Source organism: Coregonus lavaretus (assembly GCF_964263955.1).
Source record: "Coregonus lavaretus genome assembly, contig: HAP1_SCAFFOLD_4802, whole genome shotgun sequence".
NCBI lineage: Eukaryota > Metazoa > Chordata > Actinopteri > Salmoniformes > Salmonidae > Coregonus > Coregonus lavaretus.
The window spans coordinates 1-27,900 of record NW_028166861.1 but is presented as its reverse complement, the minus strand read 5'-3'; the positions used below and the strand labels follow the sequence as shown (position 1 = coordinate 27,900).

The window sequence follows — 27,900 nt, the reverse complement described above, 5'->3', positions numbered from 1 at the left end:
GAGGGACCATGATGGCGGCGGTCGGTTCACCAGAAGTGATTTCACAGCTGGAAAGCGCTGCCAAAGTTTTAATGGTGAGTAATATAATCTCATTTTTGTGTGTTTTTTGGTATGTGGTTCGTTCTTGGTTTTACTGAGAGTTATGAGACGGCGAGTGATTTAGCGGACACAGTTATTTATCTGAGAAAGGATAGCGATGCGTGGCGCAGTGCTGTCTCCATCCCGCAAAAAAATCTAGGATAGCCATCATCACCCAAAAGCCACTAGCGATGTGTGACAGTGTCTTGTGACGATTTTTCCTAAAAACTTAACTAGTAGAACACACATGTTTGTTTAGTTAGTTTGATACAATATGTAGTTGTATTTCTTCCACACTCGACAGTTCGGTGAGCATCCCCATTGCACCGCGTCGTTAGACACGCTGTTGATTCACCATAGCTAGTAGTTACTGACTTTACCCTCGATTTGTGACCAACGTTATGCAACAGTCAAGGAGGGCGCTATCTCAACTCCCTGAATAGATCAAAAAACATAGTTTTAGTAAAAAATAAAAGTCATATATTGGAAACAATTAGCTAACCAAGTGTTGGCTAAAAGTTCTTGATCAAGCACCATGCTTGGTGACTGAAGTGCTCTGGGGAGCTCGTGCCCGTTACCTTGATTCCCTCTCATTCGAAGAAATCAAAGCTATTTGGACAAGTTAATTATATTAGCTACATATTTATTTATTACTACTATTAGGTCTCACTAATAGTGTTTTGTTATGTTTCTGCTCTCCAGGAATAGGCTGATGTTTAATAGACATGAGTTAATGACAAAGTGCATTGAAACTCCACTCTTTTACCCTTATGCACCTTTAAGGTGCGCTCAACTATTCCCTTATAACACCTTCCAGGTTATAATGTGTTAAAATTGAGATTCTAAACAAATGTGAGCTCTAGTGTGTGTATAGCTTAGGGGGAAGGGTTGGGCATGGGAAGGAGGGTTGTGGGTAGGAAGGCCCTGTCATGCCTGTGGTCAGGGCAGATAAAGGGTCTTTCTCTCCTCCTGGCTGCCGTGAGTCAGAGAGCTGCCTTTACTGCAATTAGGCTAGACCTGGAATGTGATTTTCCTGCAGAGCTGAATTATAGCCACACTCCTTGGCTGACTGCTTGTGTGTGCTTAGCTGTCCATCTGTGGGAATAATTTAAAGTGGTGTGTGTGTGACTTACTGTACAAAGTTTAGATGTGGTGTAGTAATTGACTGTACACTAATGGTGTGTGTGTGTGTGTTTAGGCACCACCGTCCATGGTCAATACAGAACAGAGGCAGCATGCAGAGCACATATTCCTCTCCTTCAGGAAGTCTAAATCACCCTTCGCTGTCTGCAAACACATCTTAGGTAAGAATCACTATACAAATGCTTCAAAACACTCCTCAATATTTGTTTGTTTGTGTGTTACTTACTGTTTGTGTTATCCGCTGTATCTCCTGAGGTTGGTTAGTAGTTGTTTCAATGGTTTTTGTTTAGTGAACTCATTAACTTATGTTTGAGTGTGCTGTGTTTTCCCACAGAGACATGTGATACTGTGTGTGTGCTATGTGCATGCGTGTCCACAGAGACCTGTAATTCTGTCTCTGTGATGAATTTGTCTCTCCCTCCACAGAGACCAGTAAGGTAGACTATGTGCTGTTCCAGGCGGCTACAGCCGTCATGGAGGCGGTGGTACGGGAGTGGATCCTGCTGGAGAAGGCCAGCATTGAGTCACTCCGAACATTCCTCCTCACCTACGTCTTACAGAGACCGAAGTAGGCATGTGTGTATGAGTCAGTGTGTGTGTGTGTGTCAGTGTGTGTAGAGGCAGCATTAATTAGATTCTCAAGTATGTCTCAATCTCACCTCATGCAGGCCTCTGATGCAGGTTTAAAGTATTTCTCTCCTCTCTCTCCCCCAGTCTGCAGAAGTATGTCCGGGAGCAGATCCTGCTGGCTGTAGCGGTCATAGTAAAGAGAGGTTCTCTGGACAAGTCCATCAACTGTAAAGGCATCTTCCACGAAGTCAGCCAGCTCATCAGCAGCGGCAACCCAACAGTGGTAAGAAACACAGGCCTAATTCATAAACTCATCACCGACGCAAGAGAGACATGTATTCTTGACTCCACTATGATTATCAAAGTCCTATCACGTAATATGTAAAACATAGAAAATATGATTTCCGGTATGGCGACCGTGAGGCAGTCAGTTGAAGGTGATCCGTTTGGCATTCCCTTTCTTTACTATAAATGTCTCTTAAATAGGAAAGAACTCAACTCTAAAGTCAAGCAATAACTGAAACGTTATGTTGGCAACTGCATGTTATGGCAAATACTAGATCAAGAAATAGAGACAAACAGTGAAACAACGCGACCATGGACCAAGTAGCTGACGACTCGACTAAAGTCAATTTAGAGACAACACTAACAGAAATTTGCACTGGCAATGAAACTGTGTAAGCAGATTAAGAAAATATCTCATGTCAAAAAAATCGAAAACTGATATGACTGGACTGGGCAAACACGTGGAGGAGGACGATATCGGGTTAACCCTGGAGAAACCGCACAAGAAAAGCTCCAGAAAACCGTGGATGAACAAAAATACATAATTACGGGGCTTACTGAAAGATTAGACGGGATGGAGGACTTCAGTCGCCGTTCACATCTTAGTTTCGTAAATTTACCTGAAAGCTGTGAAACAACTGGAATGGAAAAATTATACTGGGCCAGGAGAACTTCACATGGGCTCCCACAATCGAACAAGCACATCGAACAGAACAGGCAGGCCGAGAGGGGACACGAGCAGCAAACCAAAGGCCATCATTGCAAAGTTCCTTAAATATATGGACAAAGTTAAAGTTCTACGACTGGCCATCCAAGCGAAAAGGTCAGGAGTCGGACCTTTGATGTATGAGGGCTATCGGATCAACGTCGACATGAGCAGAGACCTCTACATGAAATACAGAGAATTCAACCTTTATAAAGAAAAAGCTATGGAAAAAAACGAATCCCCTTTCTGGTTTACCCCGCACAACTATGGGTCAAATGGAAGGAAAGAAACATCACACTGAAATCAGCAAAAGAAGCTACCCGATTCCTGGTAAACCTGGACAAGGAGAACGGTGGAAATGGCAATGAATGAACTGTATAGACTACAGGACAGCCTCCCAACAGACAATGTATGACATATGGGGCACTGGAACTGTTTAGGCTACTGACATTAGTGAATGATGGATTATTACACCAAAACACAAAAAAAGAAATTGTTAATGCCTTCACTCACACACCTATTGAAAAGACAATCACAGCACCACTCAAGCAATCTGTCTAAATTAATAACACTTTAATGACTATTGGCTATACAGTCTAAATGACAACCCATTAATTGGTAGGCTATAGCCATGATCTATTTGTTTAAGTAACGAACTGACAAGTGAACAAGACTACATGATGATTTCTATGATCTGGACGATTCTTTTTTAATTGCTCCCCAGCTAATAGGCTACAAAGGCATGAGTGGGTGGGAAACATTTAAATGGCTCATATGTAAAAAAAAAAAAGACTGGGAGGGATCAAATGTCATACAGCCTAAGATGCTGAAATTGTAAACACACAATACTTTTATTTTTGTTGCTCTCTCGCTCTTCTTTTTTCAAATGTAATTTACTTTTGCCCGAATTAAGGCATGATAACGGGGAAATGTATATATTCATTGAAAAATGTGTTATTAATGTGGGCAACATATCATCCTGTGTTGATTATATTTTTCTTTTTATTCTTCCATAGAAAATACAATAAATAATGTTAATGAATTGGTTATAGTGGAACTGACAGCGTTTTTTAACTACTTTGCAGATATGAAATAGACAATCATAATATTAGTTAAAAATATCAAATTCCCAGTTTATCCTTCAAAACTAACTTTATAAAAGGTTTTAAAAATGGGTTCTATTTGACTCCGAATTCCATGGTGTACAGTAAGGCATTGTTGGCAGAATAGATGGATGCAGTTCCATACATGATTAATATAATTCAACAATACATTTCTTAGTAGTCAAAAATCATATTGATATCAGGTTGTAAATTACAGCTGGTTGGGTACATTGTTAACTGCCTCCACCCATTCGGGTGTTTCAGGTGTTTCAGTTTCAATGACTCAATATTTTGAACAAAAACGGACGACTGTAACTAAGGCTGGGAATGTTAATACAATCAAACTAGCAAGGGCAAAATCACAAGTCAGTCATAGCTAATAGGCTAGAGCACATGTCAAACAAGGCCTGTGGGCCAAATAGGACACACAAGCGTGAATAAATGAGTCAACAGTTGAGTCATCTACTTTATGAAATTACAGCCTCGCATCGGTGAATTCAACTTCGATTGCACTGCTTTCGTGTGTCCCGTTTACAGCGAGCAGCGGAGGGAACGTGTACAGACAAATGCCACATTCCTAGCTAGGCTACTAAAATGTTGCAGTCTAGCTTCGGTTTTTAAAGCTTGACAATGACTAACCAAAAAACGAAACCTGCAACAAAACACCATACAAAGGAGAAACATGTAGGCCTATTACAGCAACATTTGAGCAGTAGCCTGGCTACAATACATTTTGAGTGCACCATACAGCAATGCTGCATTCAACCACACCGGTGATCCATGCAGTGCAAAAAAATGAAAAACATTTAAAGTTTAAATGTTACAACAACCTATAGCTATGTTTTTTTATTTGGAGTTATTAAATACTTTTTGATCAGGGTAGCAGCATATTATGCACATCTGCAAGCATAGCAGCAAAGACTGGACAAATATTATTTATCTCTTGTTTTAATATGTTAAAATGCTATATACAGCATTTATTAGTGGACATTAACGTTCCCTCATTAGATTTTAGCTCGTCTTGCTCTGGCTAGTATAAGTTGTTGATCTTGTTGTTGATGATGTGCATAGGCAACTGAGGGGGGGATAGCCTACCTTTTCATGGTTGTTTGATCAATAGGACTGTGAAGTTCACAAATGTAAGAGGACTCCTGTGGTATTTACATATTTGTAGAAATCCATTCAGGTGTTTTGTGTGTTCGAATGATCTAAATTCGCACTGTTGCTACTGCCTGTAAACACAGTCCAGTTCAAAGTGAATGATGGCAGGCCCGTGTGACAAAAGGCTTACTTGTATATAGGCCTAATGTAGCTAATAGCTAATTGGCTATGGCGCAACGGTCTGCGTAGACTCCGGTCCTGGACAAGACAGATGTTTTTATTAGGTTTTATTTACTGCGGTGTCTTAATTTTCCATAATTTATATAGAATATAGAGGCCTTACTATACGTCATTCTCAAACATTCTATGAATTTATGAAAATGTGAAAAGGACCATATCTAAGTGTTCGCTTGTCAGAAAATGTAAAAAAAGGTGTCTTATTCTTCCTGGGGGTGTATATGAACAGATTTTAATACGATTTAATGTTGCTAAAACGCTGTCAGTTCCACCTTAAATGAATGTTGAAGAAACATGGGCAAATGCCGAGTTTATAAACAAGACAGTTTATATGCGCAAAGCCCACAATTATGCATCTTTCAATTATTATTTCCAGCTCTTTGTTGAACAATTACAGTGCCTTCAGAAAGTATGCATACCCATTGACTTATTCCTATTTTGTTGTGTTACAGCCTGAATTCAAAATGGATTAAATATATTTTTTTCTCTCACTCATCTACACACAATACCCCATAATGACAAAGTGAAAACATGTTTTTAGAAATGTTGGCTAATTTATTGAAAATGAAGTACAGATATCTAATTTACATAAGTATTCACACCCCTGAGTCAATACATGTTAGAATAACCTTTGGCAGTGATTACAGCTGTGTGTCTTTCTGGGTAAGTCTCTCAGAGCTTTGCACACCTGGATTGTACAATATTTGCACATTATTTTTTTTTAAATTCTTCAAGCTCTGTCATGTTAGCCATTTTCAAGTCCTGCCATAGATTTTTAAAGCCGATATAAGTCCAACTGTAACTAGGCCACTCAGGAAAATTCAGTGTCTTCTTGATAAGCAACTCCAGTGTATATTTGGCCTTGTGTTTTAGGTTATTGTCCTGCTGAAAGGTGAATTTGTCTCCCAGTGCCTGTTGGAAAGCAGACTGAACCAGGTTTTCCTCTAGGATTTTGCCTGTGCTTATCTCTATTCTGTTTATTTTTACTGAAAATATGAAGAGTGATACTTAGTGATGTGTTGTGTTGGATTTGTCCCAAACATTACACTTTGTATTCAGGACATGAAGTTCATTTCTTTGCCACATTTAAAAAAAGTTTTACTTTAGTACCTTATTGCAAACAGGATATTTTGGAATATTTTTTATTCTGTACATTCTTCCTTTTTTTAACTCTTTCATTTAGGTTAGTATTGTGGAGGAACTACAATGTTGTTGATCCATCCTCAGTTTTCTCCTGTCACAGCATTAACATCTGTAACTGTTTTAAAGTCAACATTGGCCTCATGGTGAAATCCCTGAGTGGTTTCCTTCCTCTCCGGCAACTGAGTTAAGAAAGATGCCTGTATCTTTGTAGTGACTGGGTTTATTGATACACCATCCAAAGTGTAATTAATAACTTTACCATGCTCAAAGGAATATTCAATGCCTGCTTTTTGTATTTTTACACATCTACCAATAGCTGCCCTTCTTTGCGAGGTATTAGGAAAACTCCCTGGTCTTTGTGGTTGAATCTGTGTTTGAAATTAACTGCTCGACTGAGGGACCTTACAATTATCTGTATGTGTGGGGTACAGAGATGAGGTAGTCATAAAAAAATCATGTTAAACACTTATTGCACACAGTGAGTCCATGCAACTTATGTGACTTGGTAAGCATAATTTTTACTCCTGAATGTATTTATTATTGCCATAACAGAGGGGTTGAATACTTATTGACTCAAGAGATTTCAGCTTTTCATCTTTTATTAATTCGTAAAAATTTTGAAAAACATAATTCCACTTTGACATTATGGGGTATTGTGTGTGTAGGCCAGTGACGACAAAATCTAAATGTAATACATTTTAAATTCCAGCTGTAACAACAAAATGTGGAAAAAGTAAAGGGGTGTGAATACTCTCTGAAGGCACTGTACACTGACAGCCCAACACACACACACATACAGTGAGAGAAAATGCGGGTCTGCGTGCTACGCCACTGCTTATAACCATAAGTTAAGTCTAACTATAAGAAATCTAAGATGTGTCAAATAAATGATATCCAGCTCAGGGCTCCAGGTATGCATTGTGTTGCTAACTTGGTAGCTACAGTGTGGGAAAAAAGTATTAGATCCCCTGCTGATTTTGTACGTTTTCCCACTGACAAAGACATGATCAGTCTATAATTTTAATGGTAGGTTTATTTGAACAGTGAGAGACAGAATAACAACAACAAAATCCAGAAAAATGCATGTCAAAAATGTTATAAATTGATTAGCATTTTAATGAGGGAAATAAGTATTTGACCCCTCTGCAAAACATGACTTAGTACTTGGTGGCAAAACCCTTGTTGGCAATCACAGAGGTCAGACGTTTCTTGTAGTTGGCCACCAGGTTTGCACACATCTCAGGAGGGATTTTGTCCCACTCCTCTTTGCAGATCTTCTCCAAGTCATTAAGGTTTCGAGGCTGACGTTTGGCAACTCGAACCTTCAGCTCCCTCGACAGATTTTCTATGGGATTAAGGTCTGCAGACTGGCTAGGCCACTCCAGGACCTTAATGTGCTTCTTCTTGAGCCACTCATTTGTTGCCTTGGCCGTGTGTTTTGGGTCATTGTCATGCTGGAATACCCATCCTCGACCCATTTTCAATGCCCTGGCTGAGGGAAGGAGGTTCTCACCCAAGATTTGACGGTACATGGCCCCGTCCATCGTCCCTTTGATGCGGCGAAGTTGTCCTGTCCCCTTAGCAGAAAAACACCCCCAAAGCATAATGTTTCCACCTCCATGTTTGACGGTGGGGATGGTGTTTTTGGGGTCATAGGCAGCATTCCTCCTCCTCCTAACACGGCGAGTTGAGTTGATGCCAAAGAGCTCGATTTTGGTCTCATCTGACCACAACACTTTCACCCAGTTCTCCTATGAATCATTCAGATGTTCATTGGCAAACTTCAGACGGTCCTGTATATGTGCTTTCTTGAGCAGGGGGACCTTGCGGGCGCTGCAGGATTTCAGTCCTTCACGGCGTAGTGTGTTACCAATTGTTTTCTTGGTGACTATGGTCCCAGCTGCCTTGAGATCATTGACAAGATCCTCCCGTGTAGTTCTGGGCTGATTCCTTACCGTTCTCATGATCATTGCAACTCCACGAGGTGAGATCTTGCATGGAGCCCCAGGCCGAGGGAGATTGACAGTCCTTTTGTGTTTCTTCCATTTGCGAATAATCGCACCAACTGTTGTCACCTTCTCACCAAGCTGCTTGGCGATGGTTTTGTAGCCCATTCCAGCTTTGTGTAGATCTACAATCTTGTCCCTGACATCCTTGGGAGCTCTTTGGTCTTGGCCATGGTGGAGAGTTTGGAATCTGATTGATTGCTTCTGTGGACAGGTATCTTTTATACAGGTAACAAGCTGAGATTAGGAGCACTCCCTTTTAAGAGTGTGCTCCTAATCTCAGCTCGTTACCTGTATAAAAGACACCTGGGAGCCAGAAATCTTTCTGATTTGAGAGGGGGTCAAATACTTATTTCCCTCATTAAAATGCAAATAAATGCATAAAAATTTTTGACATGCATTTTTCTGGATTTTTTTGTTACTCTGTCTCTCACTGTTCAAATAAACCTACCATTAAAATTATAGACTGATCATTTCTTTGTCAGTGGGAAAACGTACAAAATCAGCAGGGGATCAAATACTTTTTTCCCTCACTGTGTGTGTGTGTGTATATGTATATATATATATATATATATATATATATATATATATATATATATATATATATATATATATACACACACACAGTGGGGGGAAAAAAGTATTTAGTCAGCCACCAATTGTGCAAGTTCTCCCACTTAAAAAGATGAGAGGGGCCTGTAATTTTCATCATAGGTACACGTCAACTATGACAGACAAAATGAGCATTTTTTCCCCAGAAAATCACATTGTAGGATTTTTTATGAATTTATTTGCAAATGATGGTGGAAAATAAGTATTTGGTCACCTACAAACAAGCAAGATTTCTGGCTCTCACAGACCTGTAACTTCTTCTTTAAGAGGCTCCTCTGTCCTCCACTCGTTACCTGTATTAATGGCACCTGTTTGAACTTGTTATCAGTATAAAAGACACCTGTCCACAACCTCAAAAAGTCACACTCCAAACTCCACTATGGCCAAGACCAAAGAGCTGTCAAAGGACACCAGAAACAAAATTGTAGACCTGCACCAGGCTGGGAAGATTGAATCTGCAATAGGTAAGCAGCTTGGTTTGAAGAAATCAACTGTGGGAGCAATTATTAGGAAATGGAAGACATACAAGACCACTGATAATCTCCCTCGATCTGGGGCTCCACACAAGATCTCACCCTGTGGGGTCAAAATGATCACAAGAACGGTGAGCAAAAATCCCAGAACCACACGGGGGGACCTAGTGAATGACCTGCAGAGAGCTGGGACCAAAGTAACAAAGCCTACCATCAGTAACACACTACGCCGCCAGGGACTCAAATCCTGCAGTGCCAGACGTGTCCCCCTGCTTAAGCCAGTACATGTCCAGGCCCGTCTGAAGTTTGCTAGAGTGCATTTGGATGATCCAGAAGAGGATTGGGAGAATGTCATATGGTCAGATGAAACCAAAATAGAACTTTTTGGTAAAAACTCAACTCGTCGTGTTTGGAGGACAAAGAATGCTGAGTTGCATCCAAAGAACACCATACCTACTGTGAAGCATGGGGGTGGAAACATCATGCTTTGGGGCTGTTTTTCTGCAAAGGGACCAGGACGACTGATCCGTGTAAAGGAAAGAATGAATGGGGCCATGTTTCGTCAGATTTTGAGTGAAAACCTCCTTCCATCAGCAAGGGCATTGAAGATGAAACGTGGCTGGGTCTTTCAGCATGACAATGATCCCAAACACACCGCCTGGGCAACGAAGGAGTGGCTTCGTAAGAAGCATTTCAAGGTCCTGGAGTGGCCTAGCCAGTCTCCAGATCTCAACCCCATAGAAAATCTTTGGAGGGAGTTGAAAGACCGTGTTGCCCAGCGACAGCCCCAAAACATCACTGCTCTAGAGGAGATCTGCATGGAGGAATGGGCCAAAACAGTGTGTGAAAACCTTGTGAAGACTTACAGAAAACGTTTGACCTGTGTCATTGCCAACAAAGGGTATATAACAAAGTATTGAGAAACTTTTGTTATTGACCAAATACTTATTTTCCACCATCATTTGCAAATAAATTCATTAAAAATCCTACAATGTGATTTTCTGGAAAAAAATTCTCATTTTGTCTGTCATAGTTGACGTGTACCTATGATGAAAATTATAGGCCTCTCTCATCTTTTTAAGTGGGAGAACTTGCACAATTGGTGGCTGACTAAATACTTTTTTCCCCCACTGTGTATATGTATATATATATATATATATATATATATATATATATATATATATATATATATATATATATATATATATATATATATATATATATATATATATATATATATATATTAGTACCAGTCAAAAGTTTGGACACACCTACTCAGGGTTTTTCTTTATTTTTACTATTTTCTCTTTGCTTATTTGAGCTGTTCTTGCCATAATATGGACTTGGTCTTTTACCAAATAGGGCTATCCTCTGTATATTTCATAGTTTTGATGTCTTCACTATTATTCTACTACATTGTAGAATAATAGTGAAGACATCAAAACTATGAAGTAACACATATGGAATCATGTAGTAACCAACTATTCTTCAAATAGCCACCCTTTGCCTTGATGACAGCTTTGCACACTCTTGGCATTCTCTCAACCAGCTTCACCTGGAATGCTTTTCCAACAGTCTTGAAGGAGTTCCCACATATGCTGAGCACTTGTTGGCTGCTTTTCCTTCACTCTGCGGTCCAACTCATCCCAAACCATCTCAATTGGGTTGAGGTCGGGTGATTGTGGAGGCCAGGTCATCTGATGCAGCACTCCATCACTCTCCTTCTTGGTTAAATAGCCCTTACACAGCCTGGAGGTGTGTTGGGTCATTGTCCTGTTGGAAAACAAATGATAGTCCCATTAAGCACAAACCAGATGGGATGGCGTATCGCTGCAGAATGCTGTGGTAGCCATGCTGGTTAAGTGTGCCTTGAAGTCTACATAACTCAACAACAGTGTCGCCAAGCACCATCACTCCTCCATGCTTCACGGTGGGAAACATAATTGTGGCGATAATCCGTTCACCTACTCTGCGTCTCACAAAGACACAGCGGTTGGAACCAAAAATCTCAAATTTGGACTCATCAGACCAAAGGACAGGTTTTCACTGGTCTAATGTCCATTGCTCGTGTTTCTTGGCCCAAGCAAGTCTCTTCTTCTTAGTAGTGGTTTCTTTGCAGCAATTCGACCATGAAGGCCTGATTCACACAGTCTCCTCTGAACAGTTGATGTTGATGTGTCTGTTACTTGAACTCTGAAGCATTTATTTGGGCTGCAATTTGAGGTGCAGTTAACTCTTATGAACTTATCCTCTGCAGCAGAGGTAACTCTGGGTCATCCTTTCCTCTGGCGGTCCTCATGAGAGCCAGTTTCATCATAGCGCTTGATGATTTTTGCGACTGCACTTGAAGAAACGTTCAACGTTCTTGAAATGTTCCATATTGACTGACCTTCATGTCTTAAAGTAATGATGGACTGTCGTTTCTCTTTGATTATTTGAGCTGTTCTTGCCATAATAAGGACTTGGTCTTTTACCAAATACGTCTATCTTCTGTATACCACCCCTACCTTGTCACAACACAACTGATTGGCTCAAACACATTAAGAAGGAAAGAAATTCCACAAATTAACTTTTAAGAAGGCACACCTGTTAATTGAAATGCATTCCAGGTGTCTACCTCATGAAGCTGGTTGAGAGAATGCCAAGAGTGTGCAAAGCTGTCAAGGCGAAGGGTGGCTACTTTGAAGAATCTCGAATATAAAATATATTTTGATTTGTTTAACACTTTTTTGGTTAATACATGATTCCATATGTGTTATACCAGGCGGTGTCAGAGGAAAGCCCTAAAAATTGTCAGACTCCAGCCACCCTAGTCATAGACTGTTCTCTCTGCTACCGCATGGCAAGCGGTACCAGAGCACCAAGTCTACACTAACACACACAGACTACTTAAGACTACATTTGTTCACACACACGAAACACAGTCTTTCAAACTCTTCACATACGCTGCTACTACTGTTTATTTTCTATCCTGATTGCCTAGTCACTTTTACCCCTACCTACATGTACCTCAATTACCTCAACTACCTCGTACCCCTGCATATTGACTCAGTACCGGTACTCCTTGTATATAGTCTCATTATTGTTTTTTGGTTAATCTTTTTCTTACTTTTTTAACTGCATTGTTGAGTAAGAACTCGTAAGTAAGCATTTCACGGTCAATTCTACACCTGTTGTATTCGGCGCATGTGACAAATTACATTTGATTTGAGATAAGGAGTTTACCTCATATCTCAGTACACAGAGACCTGTTTTTGGAAATAAATGTAGATAATGAAGTATGCACAACTGTTGTCTGGGAAGCTCTTAAAGTATATATGAGAGGTTGTATCATGTGTTACTCTTCACATATGAAAATCCACGACTTAGAAAGAAAACACAGCTTAGATAGAAATGTTGACACACATCAACAGTTGAACACTTTGAAGCTTGAATATAACATAATAAACACCTTCTCTGTAGATATTGCTGCCCTGAAATCCAAACAACAATATCTTGAGCAAGGTGAAAGTGCGGGGAAAATGCTTGCTTGGCAATTTTAGAAAGAGGAGGAGGAATGTACCATCCACAGCATTTAAAACCTTTTTACATTACATTTTAGTAATTTAGCAGACGCTCTTATCCAGAGCGACTTACATGAGCAATTAGGGTTAAGTGCCTTGCTTAAGGGCACATCGACAGATTTTTCACCTAGTCGGCTCGGGGATTAGAACCAGTGACCTTTCGGTTACTGGCACAACGCTCTTACCCACTAAGCTACCTGCCGCCCTAGATAGTAGCATAACAATGGATCCTTCTGAAATTAACTCATTCTTTAAAACATTTGATCACTAACTGTATCAATCCTAAAACAAAAGTTACAAGAAAGATAGACAATGTCCTTAAGGCTTCAGGATTCAAAGTGGATTGGGAGAAAACTGAAATAATGCCAATTTCTAATTATGACTTTTCAAGCTTAGAAAGTAGATTTCAATGGAAATGGACACATATGAAATACCTGGGTGTATTGATACCGTGCAATTTCGATTATATATAAAATCAACTACTCTCCTTTACTAGATAAGATTGAATGTGATTAAATGTAAATGTATTGATGTTCAGAAATGGAGAACTCTCCCTATTTCCGTGTTAGGTAGGGTCAACATAATCAAAATGAATATACTGTATTACAAGGTTGATGTATTTATTCCAAGCCTTAACAGTTTCAATTCCATCCAACTTCTTAAAAAAAAAAAAAGGCCTACTCTCCAACTTTATTTGGAATGGAAAGACCTCAAGAGTCAAATTGAATGTTTTACACTTACCTTATAAAGCTGGAGGTCTCGGACTACCTCATATGAAAATGTATTACTGGGCCGCACAACTGCGTTCACTTAAACAACGGACAGCAGACTATCCTTGTGCTTGAAGGAGTATTGAAGCCATAACTGTAATAACCTATGATTTAAAATATATTCAATACTTTGGTTCCAAGGCTTTAAAGAAAAAACAGACAATGTACATCAATTCATAAAATGGAAGAAACCCATATCGCCAGGCAGCCCTATTTGAAACAACCCCACATTACCGCCAGCATTTTAATGACAATACCTTTTAAGTCCTGGTTACAAATTGGTGTCATGAATTTTAATGCATATGTACTATGATGGCTCTCTACTGTCATTTGATCAATTACAAGAAAAAAATGGTTTATCCAAGACCAAGTTCTTTTAAGTTCTTACAACTAAAAAATCGTATTCAATCACTTCAGCAGAAACTGGATGAACCTAAAGCACCTAGCATTGAAAAAATACTGAAAGAAGCTGCAACGCCAAAGAAGTTGATTGCCAAGTTACAGTGAGGGAAAAAAGTATTTAGTCAGCCACCAATTGTGCAAGTTCTCCCACTTAAAAAGATGAGAGAGGCCTGTAATTTTCATCATAGGTACACGTCAACTATGACAGACAAAATGCGAATTTTTTTCTCTCCAGAAAATCACATTGTAGGATTTTTTATGAATTTATTTGCAAATGATGGTGGAAAATAAGTATTTGGTCAATAACAAAAGTTTCTCAAGACTTTGTTATATACCCTTTGTTGGCAATGACACAGGTCAAATGTTTTCTGTAAGTCTTCACAAGGTTTTCATACTCTGTTGCTGGTATTTTGGCCCATTCCTCCATGCAGATCTCCTCTAGAGCAGTGATGTTTTGGGGCTGTCGCTGGGCAACACGGACTTTCAACTCCCTCCAAAGATTTTCTATGGGGTTGAGATCTGGAGACTGGCTAGGCCACTCCAGGACCTTGAAATGCTTCTTACGAAGCCACTCCTTCGTTGCCCGGGCGGTGTGTTTGGGATCATTGTCATGCTGAAAGACCCAGCCACGTTTCATCTTCAATGCCCTTGCTGATGGAAGGAGGTTTTCACTCAAAATCTCACGATACATGGCCCCATTCATTCTTTCCTTTACACGGATCAGTCGTCCTGATCCCTTTGCAGAAAAACAGCCCCAAAGCATGATGTTTCCACCCCCATGCTTCACAGTAGGTATGGTGTTCTTTGGATGCAACTCAGCATTCTTTGTCCTCCAAACACGACGAGTTGAGTTTTTACCAAAAAGTTCTATTTTGGTTTCATCTGACCATATGACATTCTCCCAATCCTCTTCTGGATCATCCAAATGCACTCTAGCAAACTTCAGACGGGCCTGGACATGTACTGGCTTAAGCAGGGGGACACGTCTGGCACTGCAGGATTTGAGTCCCTGGCGGCGTAGTGTGTTACTGATGGTAGGCTTTGTTACTTTGGTCCCAGCTCTCTGCAGGTCATTCACTAGGTCCCCCCGTGTGGTTCTGGGATTTTTGCTCACCGTTCTTGTGATCATTTTGACCCCACAGGGTGAGATCTTGCGTGGAGCCCCAGATCGAGGGAGATTATCAGTGGTCTTGTATGTCTTCCATTCCCTAATAATTGCTCCCACAGTTGATTTCTTCAAACCAAGCTGCTTACCTATTGCAGATTCAGTCTTCCCAGCCTTGTGCAGATCTACAATTTTGTTTCTGGTGTCCTTTGACAGCTCTTTGGTCTTGGCCATAGTGGAGTTTGGAGTGTGACTGTTTGAGGTTGTGGACAGGTGTCTTTTATACTGATAAGTTCAAACAGGTGCCATTAATACAGGTAACGAGTGGAGGACAGAGGAGCCTCTTAAAGAAGAAGTTACAGGTCTGTGAGAGACAGAAATCTTGCTTGTTTGTAGGTGACCAAATACTTATTTTCCACCATAATTTGCAAATAAATTCATAAAAAATCCTACAATGTGATTTTCTGGATCTTATTTCCTCAATTTGTCTGTCATAGTTGACGTGTACCTATGATGAAAATTACAGGCCTCTCTCATCTTTTTAAGTGGGAGAACTTGCACAATTGGTGGCTGACTAAATACTTTTTTCCCCCACTGTATATCAAGGGTTGATTTAATCTCTACCTGATAGCTCAGAACCTATAGGGAAAACAATGGGAAACAGATCTCAAGGAAGAAATTGATGAGAACTTATTGGTCACAGATATGTGAAAATGTTCATATTTTATCATACGACCTTAGAAATAAGTTATTGCAATTCAAGATAATCCATAGGATTTAGTAAATTCCTGCCAGAATGCATGTAATGCACCCAGAAATGTTCTATCTCTGTTGGAGATGCAAAAAACAAAAAGGAACCCTATTACATATGCTGTGGTCCTGTGACAAACTGACACCATTTTGGGATAATGTCTGTGCTATCACATCATTGTGTTTAGGAATTTATATCCATCCATCTCCATGATTATGTCTGTTGGGAAATGTAGATATTGGTGACCAATATCAAAGAAAGTTTTGTAACCTCGGTCTAATTGCTGCCCCAAGAAATTATAGCTACAGTGCATTCGGAAAGTATTCAGACCCCTTCCCTTTTTCCACATTTTGTTATGTTACAGCCTTATTCTAAAATGGTTTAAATAAAAACAATTCCTCATCAATCTACAACCAATACCCCATAATGACAAAGCGGAAACTGGTTTTTAGAAATGTTTGCAAATGTAAAAATAAATAAATAACGGAAATAACTGATTTACATAAGGATACAGACCCTTTGCAATGAGACTTGAAATTGAGCTCAGGTGCATCCTCTTTCCATTGATCAACCTTGAGATGTTTCTACAACTTGATTGGAGGCGACCTGTGGTAAATTCAATTGATTGGACATGATTTGGAAAGGCACACACCTGTCTATATAAGGTCCCACGGTTGACAGTTCATGGCAAAAACCAAGCCATGAGGTCGAAGGAATTGGCTGTAGAGCTCCGAGACAGGATTGTGTAGAGGCACAGATCTGGGGAAGGGTACCAAAACATTTCTGCAGCATTGAAGGTCCCCAAGATCACAGTGGCCTCCATCATTCTTAAATGGAATAAGTTTGGAACCACCAAGACTCTTCCTAGAGCTGGCTGCCCGGCCAAACTGAGCAATCGGGGGAGAAGGGCCTTGGTCAGGGAGGTGACCAAGAACCCGATGGTCACTCTGACAGAGCTCCAGAGTTCCTCTGTGGAGATGGGAGAACCTTCCAGAAGGACAACCATCTCGGCAGCACTCCACCAATCAGGCCTTTATGGTAGAGTGGCCAGACGGAAGCCACTCCTCAGTAAAAGGCACACGACAGCCCGCTTGGAGTTTGCCAAAAGGCACCTAAAGGACTCTCAGACCATGAGAAACAAGATTCTCTGGTCTGATGACCAGAGAATGTAATACTATTAAAGTTTTATGCCATAATTATCTAAGATGTGATAGGAGGACACTCATGTAAGAGATATGCTAGAAGAGCTCATCAGAATGTTTACAAACACTGGAAGATGAACAAGTCCACTCCCTCAAATCCCATAGTGATAGGAGATTTTCACTGTGCTTCTGGCTTTACAGAGTAACTGCCCCTAAAAACCATTTTCTCATTTAGAAAACAGCCTATGTGGCATCGATATGAGTCAAATATTTATTCTACTGTCAAAATTGACTTCAAAGTGTACATAGGATAATTTTGGTCATAAAGTCAGTCTCGTCCAAAACAGAGTTTTGTGAGAATTGCATCACAACGTAAAATTAAGGTTGGGTTTGTTTCAATCCTGTCCACATGCCCACAGCTGGCAGCACACATGAATTCGGAGTGCAGCTGCATGCAACCCAATCGTAATGCCCGTGGTCAATTCGGATTGACTTTGGATATCCCTATGGGGTTAGGTTGGGAACCATCAGTAAATTACATAATGTACATGGGACAATATGTTAAAATTCCAATAGCTCCAAATTTCAATGACTTAAAAACCTCAAACCAACTATAAATTGTAGAAATTGATGTACAAATATTGAAGAACTAAAAGGTGTGTAACAGGACAATAGTGTAATTTACATTTGTATTTATTGACAGTTCCTAACCAGCCCCGGAGATAGGCTATCCAAAGTCAAATCAATTTTGCCATGGTCGCACACCAGCTGGCTGAAGCTTATTGGCGAAATAATTTGGCAAACATTTCCCACCTGTGAGCACACGAGACACCCACTTCAAAAACAAGGCCAAATCAGGAAGTGCAGTTGCCCTTTTAAAGGCCCATGCTGTTTCCCACTTTTCCTTTGAGATTTCTGGTCTCACCAACCTGATATGAACTCTCCAAGTAGTAGAGCTCTCCTGTCTCCACTAGATGGCAGTCTGTGTCTTCAGGAGGCCAGGGAGGGTTCAAAGCCTGGCTCTCTTTTAGATTAGGCCTCCGTAGTAAGCCGGCTGCTATCCTCTGTCAGCTATCCTCAATGTGAAATATGACCAGACGGTGTGTGTGACCTCTCTGTGTGTGTGTGCCCCTGCAGCAGACGCTGGCCTGCTCCATCCTGACGGCCCTCATCAGTGAGTTCTCCAGCTCCACTAAGACCAGTAACATCGGCCTCAACATGGAGTTCCACGGCAGCTGCAAACGCATCTTTCAGGTCAGACCTCCTCTCTTCCTCCTGCTCCTTTTTCTCCTGTTCCTCTCTAACTGAACACTGTTCTCTCTGACTTGGCAGGAGTGTGTGTTTGTTTGTTTGCATCGCCACCTTTGTGTGTATTTTTGTCCTGATGTGTGTGTTTGTGTTCAGGAGGACGACCTTCATCAGATCTTCATGTTGACAATGGAGGTGCTACAGGAGTTCAGTCGCAGAGAAAACCTCAACGCTCAGATGTCCTCAGTGTTCCAGAGATACCTGGCCCTGGCCAATCAGGTCCTCAGCTGGAACTTCTTGCCGCCCAATCATATCCTTTCTCTAGTCCGCAGTGTTTCCCCATTGGTGGGTTAGGACCTGGGTTAACCTAGAACTAAAGTCTTGCGTAATTGGTTAGCTACTCAATTAAGTTCTGGGTCCATACGAGTTAAGAAAAGAGATGAAGAGATGCTAGAACTAGGAGCGGAACCGTCTCTTTGCAAGTTTGGGGCCGAATGTCCCCTCCCTTTCCGAAATTCGAAAGATGCTAACACCTGTGAAATTGTGGGTTGTCCAAATAACCTGTGATGAAAAACCCAAGCACCAGAACTATTGCTGCTCGTCAGCTATCGGTGCCCTTAGTATAAAGACAGCTCTACAGTACTATTTAAAATATATATGTTTTATTGTCACATACACCAGATAGGTGCATTGAAATGTGGTGTTTTACAGGGTCAGCCATAGTTGTACAGCACCCCTGGATCAAATTAGGGTTAAGTGCCTTGCTCAAGGACACATCAACAGATTTTTCACCATGACAGCTCAGGTATTCGAACCAGCGACCTTTTGGTTACTGTCCCAACGCTCTAACCGCTAGGCTACCTGCCGTCCTTTATGTTTACGTAGTCTGCCCACCAGAGATTAGGACCCACTGGAGGGTAGTAGTTTGGACATAAACGTTGGTCTTGTTTGTTATAGTCAAAGGAACATTCTGGGTTCTTGGGTACAGTACAAAAGGTTTGGGGTGTGGTATATGGTCATACCATTATGTTTTCATTTGTTGCTCTCATATTTGGCTTTGTTTGTGTTGGTGTGTTCTAAGTCTTAGTGTGTGTGTGTGTGTCATTGGCCTGTTGAGCTCATTGGAGCGTTAATCCTACTCAGACTGGCAGCCTCTCTCTCCCGCCTCTCTCAGTATTTAAATGGATCTGAGGTGGCGTCGCTGCCAACCAGGGTTATGTATCACTTTCAAAGCGGCCCTGTTTGTCTGTGCCCATACCAAATAGCAGCCCAATAACCAGGCCTCTTTAAGGGGGACAGGCAAGGGGGTCGAGGGCCGCCAGCCTCTTTAAACCCCACTGCTTGTTGAGTGTCTGTCTGGAATGCCAGACACCCTCCTGTGTGTGTGTTTCAAGTGGCAGTTAGTCAGTGTGCGTGCTGTCTGGATGATTGTTGGAACAGAGAATAGATTTATGAACTCCAGGGAAGGTAAAGCGGTGTGGCTTTCTGTCCACATGTATCAGATATGTCTCTTTGTTTGAATGTGAGTGCGCGTGTGTGTCCGTGTGTGTGTGTCCGTGAGCGGGTGTGTCAAGGGGCTGCTCCTTAATTGTACGCTTGACAGCCATAGCCTGTTTGCCCCCCTCCTCTCCTCCTCAAAAACTATTTTTAAAACACCACAGTGGCTCGATCCTTCACAAACCAACCCGTGGCATGTGTGGCATCTGTCTGCGCCACACTCCCCCTCCGGGCCACGGCGTGTGTCAGCTCTGAGCCACGCTCCCTGTGCGTTAGTACGACAGCGCGTCTCCACACTGACATTAACCTTAGGTTGAGGTGGGGTCTTGCTCAGGCTTCAGACCTGCCCCTCGCCTTGACCCACTGGGGACCTTGACTCAAACACACACACACCCCAAAACGGTGAGTTAGGCTGTCTTGGGGCAGCTGTCCTAACTCAGGCAGGAGAGGGGGAAGTTGGGGAGAGCAGTAGCGATAGAGAGCGGGGAGGGGGTGTAGGGCATTCCTCCAGTGTTATTTCACATGACAAGGCTGCAAGCTAGACTTAGTGGAGGATGTATCACTTAAACCCCCCCCAACTCCTTAACATAGCTTTGTGCTCTTAACACATCCACTGCCAATGTACTGTATCTAAATACAATGACCAAAAAGTCATCTGGACAGAAAATACCTAGATGAGTTCAATATAGACTTTCATTAAAAGTAAACAAACTTAAATATAGTCTTCAAATATTACTTAACACACAGTGTGTTTACACCAATAGTGTCAAGACACTTCAAAACGGTGTCATCTCACTTCATGTCTACAGACAACAGCACAGTTGTCATATGACTTGCAACACTGTTGACAGACAGCTGTACATCGAGAGGAAGTTTATGAACAACTGTTAATGTTGGATACTAAAACAATGCTATAGAAGTGCTGCTGGAAAATACTTGAGTTTGACCTGTCACCAGACCAGTTTTAGTGCAGCAGGGTTTAGAGCCCAGCAGAAGGTCTCTGTCTCTACGTCTCCTCTTCCTTTGTCTCTGCAGAAGTAACAGAGTACTGTAAATGATTCTGGAGGATTAGACAGTGTGATGATAGAAAGAAAGATGCCAACAGCCATGTGTCTGAGTGACACTCCACAAGCATGTACATTCATGCTCACACAAAGCGCTTCTTCGTCAGTTTGCTGTACGATTCCCTCCTATCCGTGATTTGATCTCAGATTCAAATTGCTGTTTTGTCACACAACAGAATGCCACAGATGTCTCAAGTTTTGAGGGAGTGTGCAATTGGCATGCTGACTGCAGAAATGTCCACCTGAGCTGTTGCCAGAGAATTTAATGTTCATCTCTCTACCATAAGCCGCCTCCAACGTTGTTTTTGAGAATTTGGCAGTACGGCCAACCAGCCCTACAACTGCAGACCACGTGGAACCATGCCAGCCCAGGACCTCCACATCCGGCTTCTTCACCTGCGTGATTGTCGGGATGGGGGGGGCTATGCCCTCCCAGGCCCACCCTTGGCTGCACCCATGCACAGTCATGTAAAATCCATAAATTAGGGCCTAATGAATTTATTTAAGTTGACTGATTTTCTTATATGAACTGTAACTATTTGCAAAATCTTTGAAATTGTTGCATGTTGCGTTTATTTTTGTTCAGTATAGAATTATATAACAAAGTCAAAAGCATTTAGCTGTTAGCTAGGCAAGTTGCTGTATTTTTTAGGTTAAAAACAAAGCTAAGTCGTTTTGTGGTTGGAATTGCAGTATGTATTAAGTTTGAGAAATGTTATGTGAGCTAGCAACTTTTGACAGATTGGTTTCGTCTGGACAAACAAAAAAACTTGCTAGCAACCAAATGAATACCAATGTGTTCTGTAGAGAAAAAAGTGATTGAGATCCAATATTTGCATAACCTTTGATTGGATTATAGCTGTGAGGGTTATTGAATCAGGATCAAAAACCTCTGTTCTACTCAGCTTATTAATGAATGTTCATATTTGAAGATTGCAGAAAGGCCAGGCTGTTTAGCGTGACATGGAGTGGCAAGGAGTTGAATGATAGCTAAATGATGATAGCTAGACTGGTACCCAGACTAAAATCTGCTTTAGTACACTGCTCAAAAAAATTAAGGGAACACTAAAATAACACATCCTAGATCTGAATGAATGAAATAATCTTATTAAATAGTTTTTTCTTTACATAGTTGAATGTGCTGACAACAAAATCACACAAAAATTATCAATGGAAATCAAGTCACCCTCAAAATTAAAGTGGAAAACCACACTACCGGCTGATCCAACTTTGATATAATGTCCTTAAAACAAGTCAAAATGAGGCTCAGTAGTGTCCACGGCGTCTCCAGACTCTGTCACGTCTGTCACGTGCTCAGTGTGAACCTGCTTTCATCTGTGAAGAGCACAGGGCGCCAGTGGTGAATTTGCCAATCTTGGTGTTCTCTGGCAAATGCCAAACGTCCTGCACGGTGTTGGGCTGTAAGCACAACCCCCACCTTGTGGACATCGGGCCCTCATACCACCCTCATGGAGTCTGTTTCTGACCGTTGAGCAGACACATGCACATTTGTGGCCTGCTGAAGGTCATTTTGCAGGGCTCTGGCAGTGCTCCTCCTTGCACAAAGGCGGAGGTAGCAGTCCTGCTGCTGGGTTGTTGCCCTCCTATGGCCTCCTCGACATCTCCTGATGTACTGGCCTGTCTCCTGGTAGCGCCTCCATGCTCTGGACACTGCGCTGACAGACACAGCAAACCTTCTTGCCACAGCTCGCATTGATGTGCCATCCTGGATGAGCTGCACTACCTGAGCCACTTGTGTGGGTTGTAGACTCCGTCTCATGCTACCACTAGAGTGAAAGCACCGCCAGCATTCAAAAGTGACCAAAACATCAGCCAGAAAGCATAGGAACTGAGAAGTGGTCTGTGGTCACCACCTGCAAAACCAGTCCTTTATTGGGGGTGTCTTGCTAATTGCCTATAATTTCCACCTGTTGTCTATTCCATTGGCACAACAGCATGTGAAATTTATTGTCAATCAGTGTTGCTTCCTAAGTGGACAGTTTGATTTCACAGAAGTGTGATTGACTTGGAGTTACATTGTGTTGTTTAAGTGTTCCCTTTATTTTTTTGAGCAGAGTATATACCCCAAAATCTTTATTTTGTATTTGATTGATACATGCATGATTGTCAGTAAGGTAAATCTCTCACACATATGAACTCCAGTGGTTGGTCCCCGGAGTTAATACCCCGTCTCCAACACTTCCCAAGAGGCTTTTCACTCTTTTTTCTCTCCCTCTACTTCTCTCTCTCTTCAGGTTCACTCAGAGTTCTGGTGGACCAGGGCTTTTTATAAAAGGCCTTAAAGCCAAGGCTGCTGGAGGGAGTGTGGAGAGGGGCACACACACTCAAACACAAAGCTGGCACCTGTCTCCTCAGCACGACGGTTTGTGTTACTGTGTGTTTGTAGTCTGTGTGTGCGGTGTGTGTGTGTATTTGGGAGTGACTGTGGGTCCGGCCCAGTGGAATGCTTGGCCTCTGACGGTGACTGGCTTTGATCTGGCATTCCTGTGGGAGTTTCTTCACTGGGCCTCAGCACAGACAGAGGGAGAGAAAAAGACACAGCGAAGGAAAGAGAGAGTCTTGAGTGTGAGAGAGCGAGAGGGCAACAGAGTCCGGGAGGAGAGAGTGGCAGACTTGATGAGAGAGAGCTAGTGAGTGAATAACCGCAAGTTTCCACTGCACTCAGACCTCAGAGAGGGAGAGAGTGGCAGGCAGAAAGAAAGAGAGCGAGGGAGGGAGACAGAGACCAGATTCCACTGTGACTGACAGACAGGGCTCTAGTGACAGGGGCTTTGGGTGTGTGAGAGCCTGAGTGAGTCAGCGTTCCCCATGTTGTTGGCCTTAACCTGGGGATCACTGGGGCGCCACTACATCGCCATGTTTGAGTCCACCCAGAACGTGATGCTGAAGCCCACAGAGACCTGGAGAGAAGCCCTGCTCGACACCCGCGTCATGGACCTCTTCTTCACCGTGAGTATTTCTCCCCTCATCTCTCTATGTAGCTAGAATACCCTTCTGTCCTGCTGACCGTTCCTTGACCGTTGTCTCCTCTTGAGGTTCTTACCACAGAGTGGGAGAGGGAGGGTTTGAACTGTGTATTATGAGGCATGTGAAACAAGTGACATATTTTATAGTGAAGCATTTATTACAAATGATCTTGATATTGCAATGTAGTATTTTTCCTAGGTGACGTGTAGATATGGCAGTGAAACGTGTGTTTTTATAAAGTGTTGTGTGTGTAGTAAATGAAGCTGCCCGTTCTGGTTTAGTGGTGTGAGCGAGATTAAGTGTGGAACAAATCCGTCAGCTCTCCCTCAACATCCAGGCTCTCTGTGTGCCTCTGCCAAATACTGCGCCACTCTCCCCTGTGTGCGTTTTCAAGTCCCAGTCTCCTGCCATATACTGCTCCCTTCTCCTCCAGGCCATATCACATCACTGGAGGCTTCTCTCTATTCTGCATCGCTCAATTTCTACAACTGGCATGAGATGTAATGTTGTTGGATGAGTGAGGTTGAGAAGCCCAAAGATGTTTTGAGCTGTTTGAAACCATTATATATATATATATATGTGTGTATATATATATATGTGTGTATATATATATATGTGTATATATATATATGTGTGTATATATATGTATATATATATATGTGTGTATGTATGTATATATATATATATATATATATATATATATATATATATATATATATATATATATATATATATATATATATATATATATATATATAGATATATATATATATATATATATAGATATTATATATTGTTTTGGATGTGTGTAAACCCCTCTCCTTTCATTGAGTGGTTTGGGACCAGAACATCTCTATTGTATTGCATCTGACCACTGATCAGTCTGAGTTCTGCTGTCTCTTACCTCCACGCTGTGGTATTTATGGTGGGTGGGGTGCTTCTTATTGTACGAGTGCTGTCTGTGTGTGTGTGCAACTGTTTGTTGTGTGTGTGTGTTTTGGGGTGATCAGCTGCTGCTCCTCAATCCTCAGCTGTGAGGGTGACGGCCCAGGGAGGGGGCTGTCCAGGCACGCGCTTCCAGGGTCAGAGTTCAAAGAGAGCGATGGCAGGAATACACCCTTACCCTGGGATTAGGGGGCCCCGTTAACAGTACCCCCCACCTCGCACACCCTCTTAAGGACCCTGAAGGGGGTTCATCTCCCTCCTCTGTGGGTGTCAATCTTCCTTTAAACAACTATACTTTGGAGGCAAAGTGGTCTAAGGAGAGTTGGAGAGGGGCAGAAGTTGCGAAAGAAGTCTCCCTCCAAGTACATATATCCACTCTCCTTTACATTACGAAGTGGAAGCTTCAAGTTCAGTGACTGAAGGAAACAGATCTGAAAGAAATAACAAATGTTAGAGGTAGACTGTGAGAATAGTGTTCTCAGTTCCACTCTGAGACAGTGGTCTAGGCCAGGGAGGATATCTTGGCTAGGGGCAGAAGATCAGGGAACTATGCCACTCTGTTCTTTTGACACCTAGCGAAATGAGTGATAAGATAACATTTTCCCTACCAGCTGTAATTTCGCCTTCGGCTGTTTTTGTTTGTGGTTTACTTTGGTTTTGGCTTGTATTGGGTTTGGACTGATGAGAGGGTGGCTTTAATTTGTGATTCTGTGTGTCTCTGTGTGTACTGCCACTCTTGCCCAGGGATGCGTCTGCTTTAAGTCAGAACGTCAGTGTCTAGTACACACTCTCACACTAGAGCTCTGTTTGCCCAGTAAACACCATCAGGGCTGCGTCTGGAGCGCTGGACCTATGCTGTTGTGACGATGGCTGATTCCACTCCGGGCGGCAGTAACTGGATCTGAATGAACGAGAGAGCGAGAAGGAGAGAGACAATCCAACGGAAGCGCTCAGTTGATTGAAAAAACCCAGAAAGGCCTCCAATCCCCTGAGGAAACAGACACCAGGCTTTGTCTCCTGCTATAAATAGGAGACTCATTCTCTTTCTCATTCTCACTCCGCAGAGGAGTGCCCAGTCTTGTTTTGATTTACCCTCTACCCCCTGCCTATCTTTAACTATAGTCGGACTCAAGGCGATTGGCATAGCTAGCGTTGTGCGGATGTTCGTTGATGCAGCTGTTTTTAGAGCCCGTGCGGCGTACAATCTTTGGCCTTGCACTCGCTTTCTCTCCTTCTCCTCCCTCCCTCTCTCCTCCCCTTCACTCCTCTCCTCCAGAGAATGACTTCACACTCTGAAGAGGGCAGCACTACCCAGCACCAGCAGCAGTGAGGTCTCTCGGCTGCGCTTCGCTACTTTAGCCTCAGAGCCCTCGGATCACCGTGGCTGACAACCAGCCACTACAGCTGGAGAAGAGAAGGAAAGAGAGGTTGAGAGAGGGGGTCTCTCAGAGGAAGAAGGGAGAGTGGTGGGGAGAGAGTTCTGGAGCTGTTGGGTGGCATGCAAACGGTTGCATTGGACTTGTGGGGCTAGCACTGGGTTTTTTTCAGGGACAATAACAGTAAAAGAAACAGAGAAAAAGCAGACCGAGAGAATAGACAGTTCTGAGCGTTCAGAGCCAGGCGTCCACATTGCGCTGCTTGTCAGTGAAAACACATGTTGCTCCACAGTAGAGCTGAAGCCTGCTCACCGCTCGGTGTCTACGCAGCCGATTCACCATGCAACCTCTTTGACAGAGAATGACAAGTCGACTCTGACTACCAATCTGTTTCTGAGAAGATCCACTCCGGGTTTGATTGAGACTGCCTCTGAGAGATTCAGACGGGCTCTGTTATTGATTAGGATTGTTTGTGGTGACATCCAGGGTTACTGTGTCTGGGTTCGGTGACTGGCGCTTTGAGCATTGATTCTCTGTTCTTATCACTTCAAAAGACGGTGAGTCTGTCACTTCAATTCGTCCTAAAATTCTGTCTGTATTGTTCTGGTCATCAGTGACAGTCCTCAGACCCCAGTGTGATTTGACTCCCAAGTAGCTGTGAAAAGTGTCAGGGTTAACGTGAACTGAATGGAAACCGAGAGCCGTGACTGTCCGTTGTGTCTTGGTCAGGTGTTTTGGGGCATGATTGGCCCTGGTCAGGTTTGTGTGTGGCTTTGTCGGAGATGCACAATACATTTTACAAGGTCGTGGTCAATATTTCAACCCAGTTTCTGCTAATTTTACCTTCATGGTCTCACAACCACCATCATTATCGTCATCATCATCAGGAAAAACTCTTCTGTGTCCTTAGAAACTCACATCAGCACGTTTCTGAGGACACCGCTGTATGTCATCACCTCTGCCTTGCTCAAAAACAACAACTATTCAACACAACCCTCTTCTCCCCTCCTCTCTGCTCGTCTCCTCAGGTGCACAGAAAGATCCGTGAGGACTCGGACATGGCCCAGGACTCCCTACAGTGTCTGGCTCAGCTGGCCTCCATGCACGGCCCCATCTTCCCTGATGAGAGCGCCCAGGTCTCCTACCTGGCCCACCTGGTGGAGGGGCTCCTCGGCATGATTAATGGGTGAGTCTGTCAGGACCTTAGACTAACTCTGGTTGGTTTCAATAGACCCAATCCAGGGCTAGAAACACTGCTGCTCTAAATTAGTTTGAAACTTGGGCAGTTGTTTTAAGATGACACATGTAGATTCATCTGTACTGCATGTTGATCATTGTGGGCTGTGTGTGTGATTGTAAGTGATTATTTGGACTGGAGGCTGGTAGAGTAATGAGTAATGTGATTTTGTATGTAATCGACTCGTCTGTCCTCTCAGTTAAAGTAGTTATTATGTGAATCAAGAGGACTCTGCTCTAATGTATAAATAAAACACACATACACACGTGTGCTCGGTACTCGTAACTTGCTGGGCGGAGTGAGTTAGTCTCTCTCTCTCTCTCTCTCTCTCTCTCTCTCTCTCTCTCTCTCTCTC

The 27,900-nt window shown here is 42.4% G+C and overlaps 1 protein-coding gene across 1 annotated transcript; it reads left to right on the top strand.

The window, feature by feature from the left end:
- Window positions 1-27,494, top strand: LOC311114200 (exportin-4-like; the record flags this gene model as incomplete). The annotated part of the gene is made up of 8 exons (XM_084189471.1): window positions 1-74; window positions 1,277-1,382; window positions 1,648-1,789; window positions 1,936-2,074; window positions 18,328-18,444; window positions 18,595-18,748; window positions 23,857-23,969; window positions 27,337-27,494. Coding segments are annotated over exons 1-8 (995 nt in total), but the record flags the coding sequence as incomplete, so codon positions are not given.
- Between the last annotated feature and the right edge of the window lie 406 nt (window positions 27,495-27,900).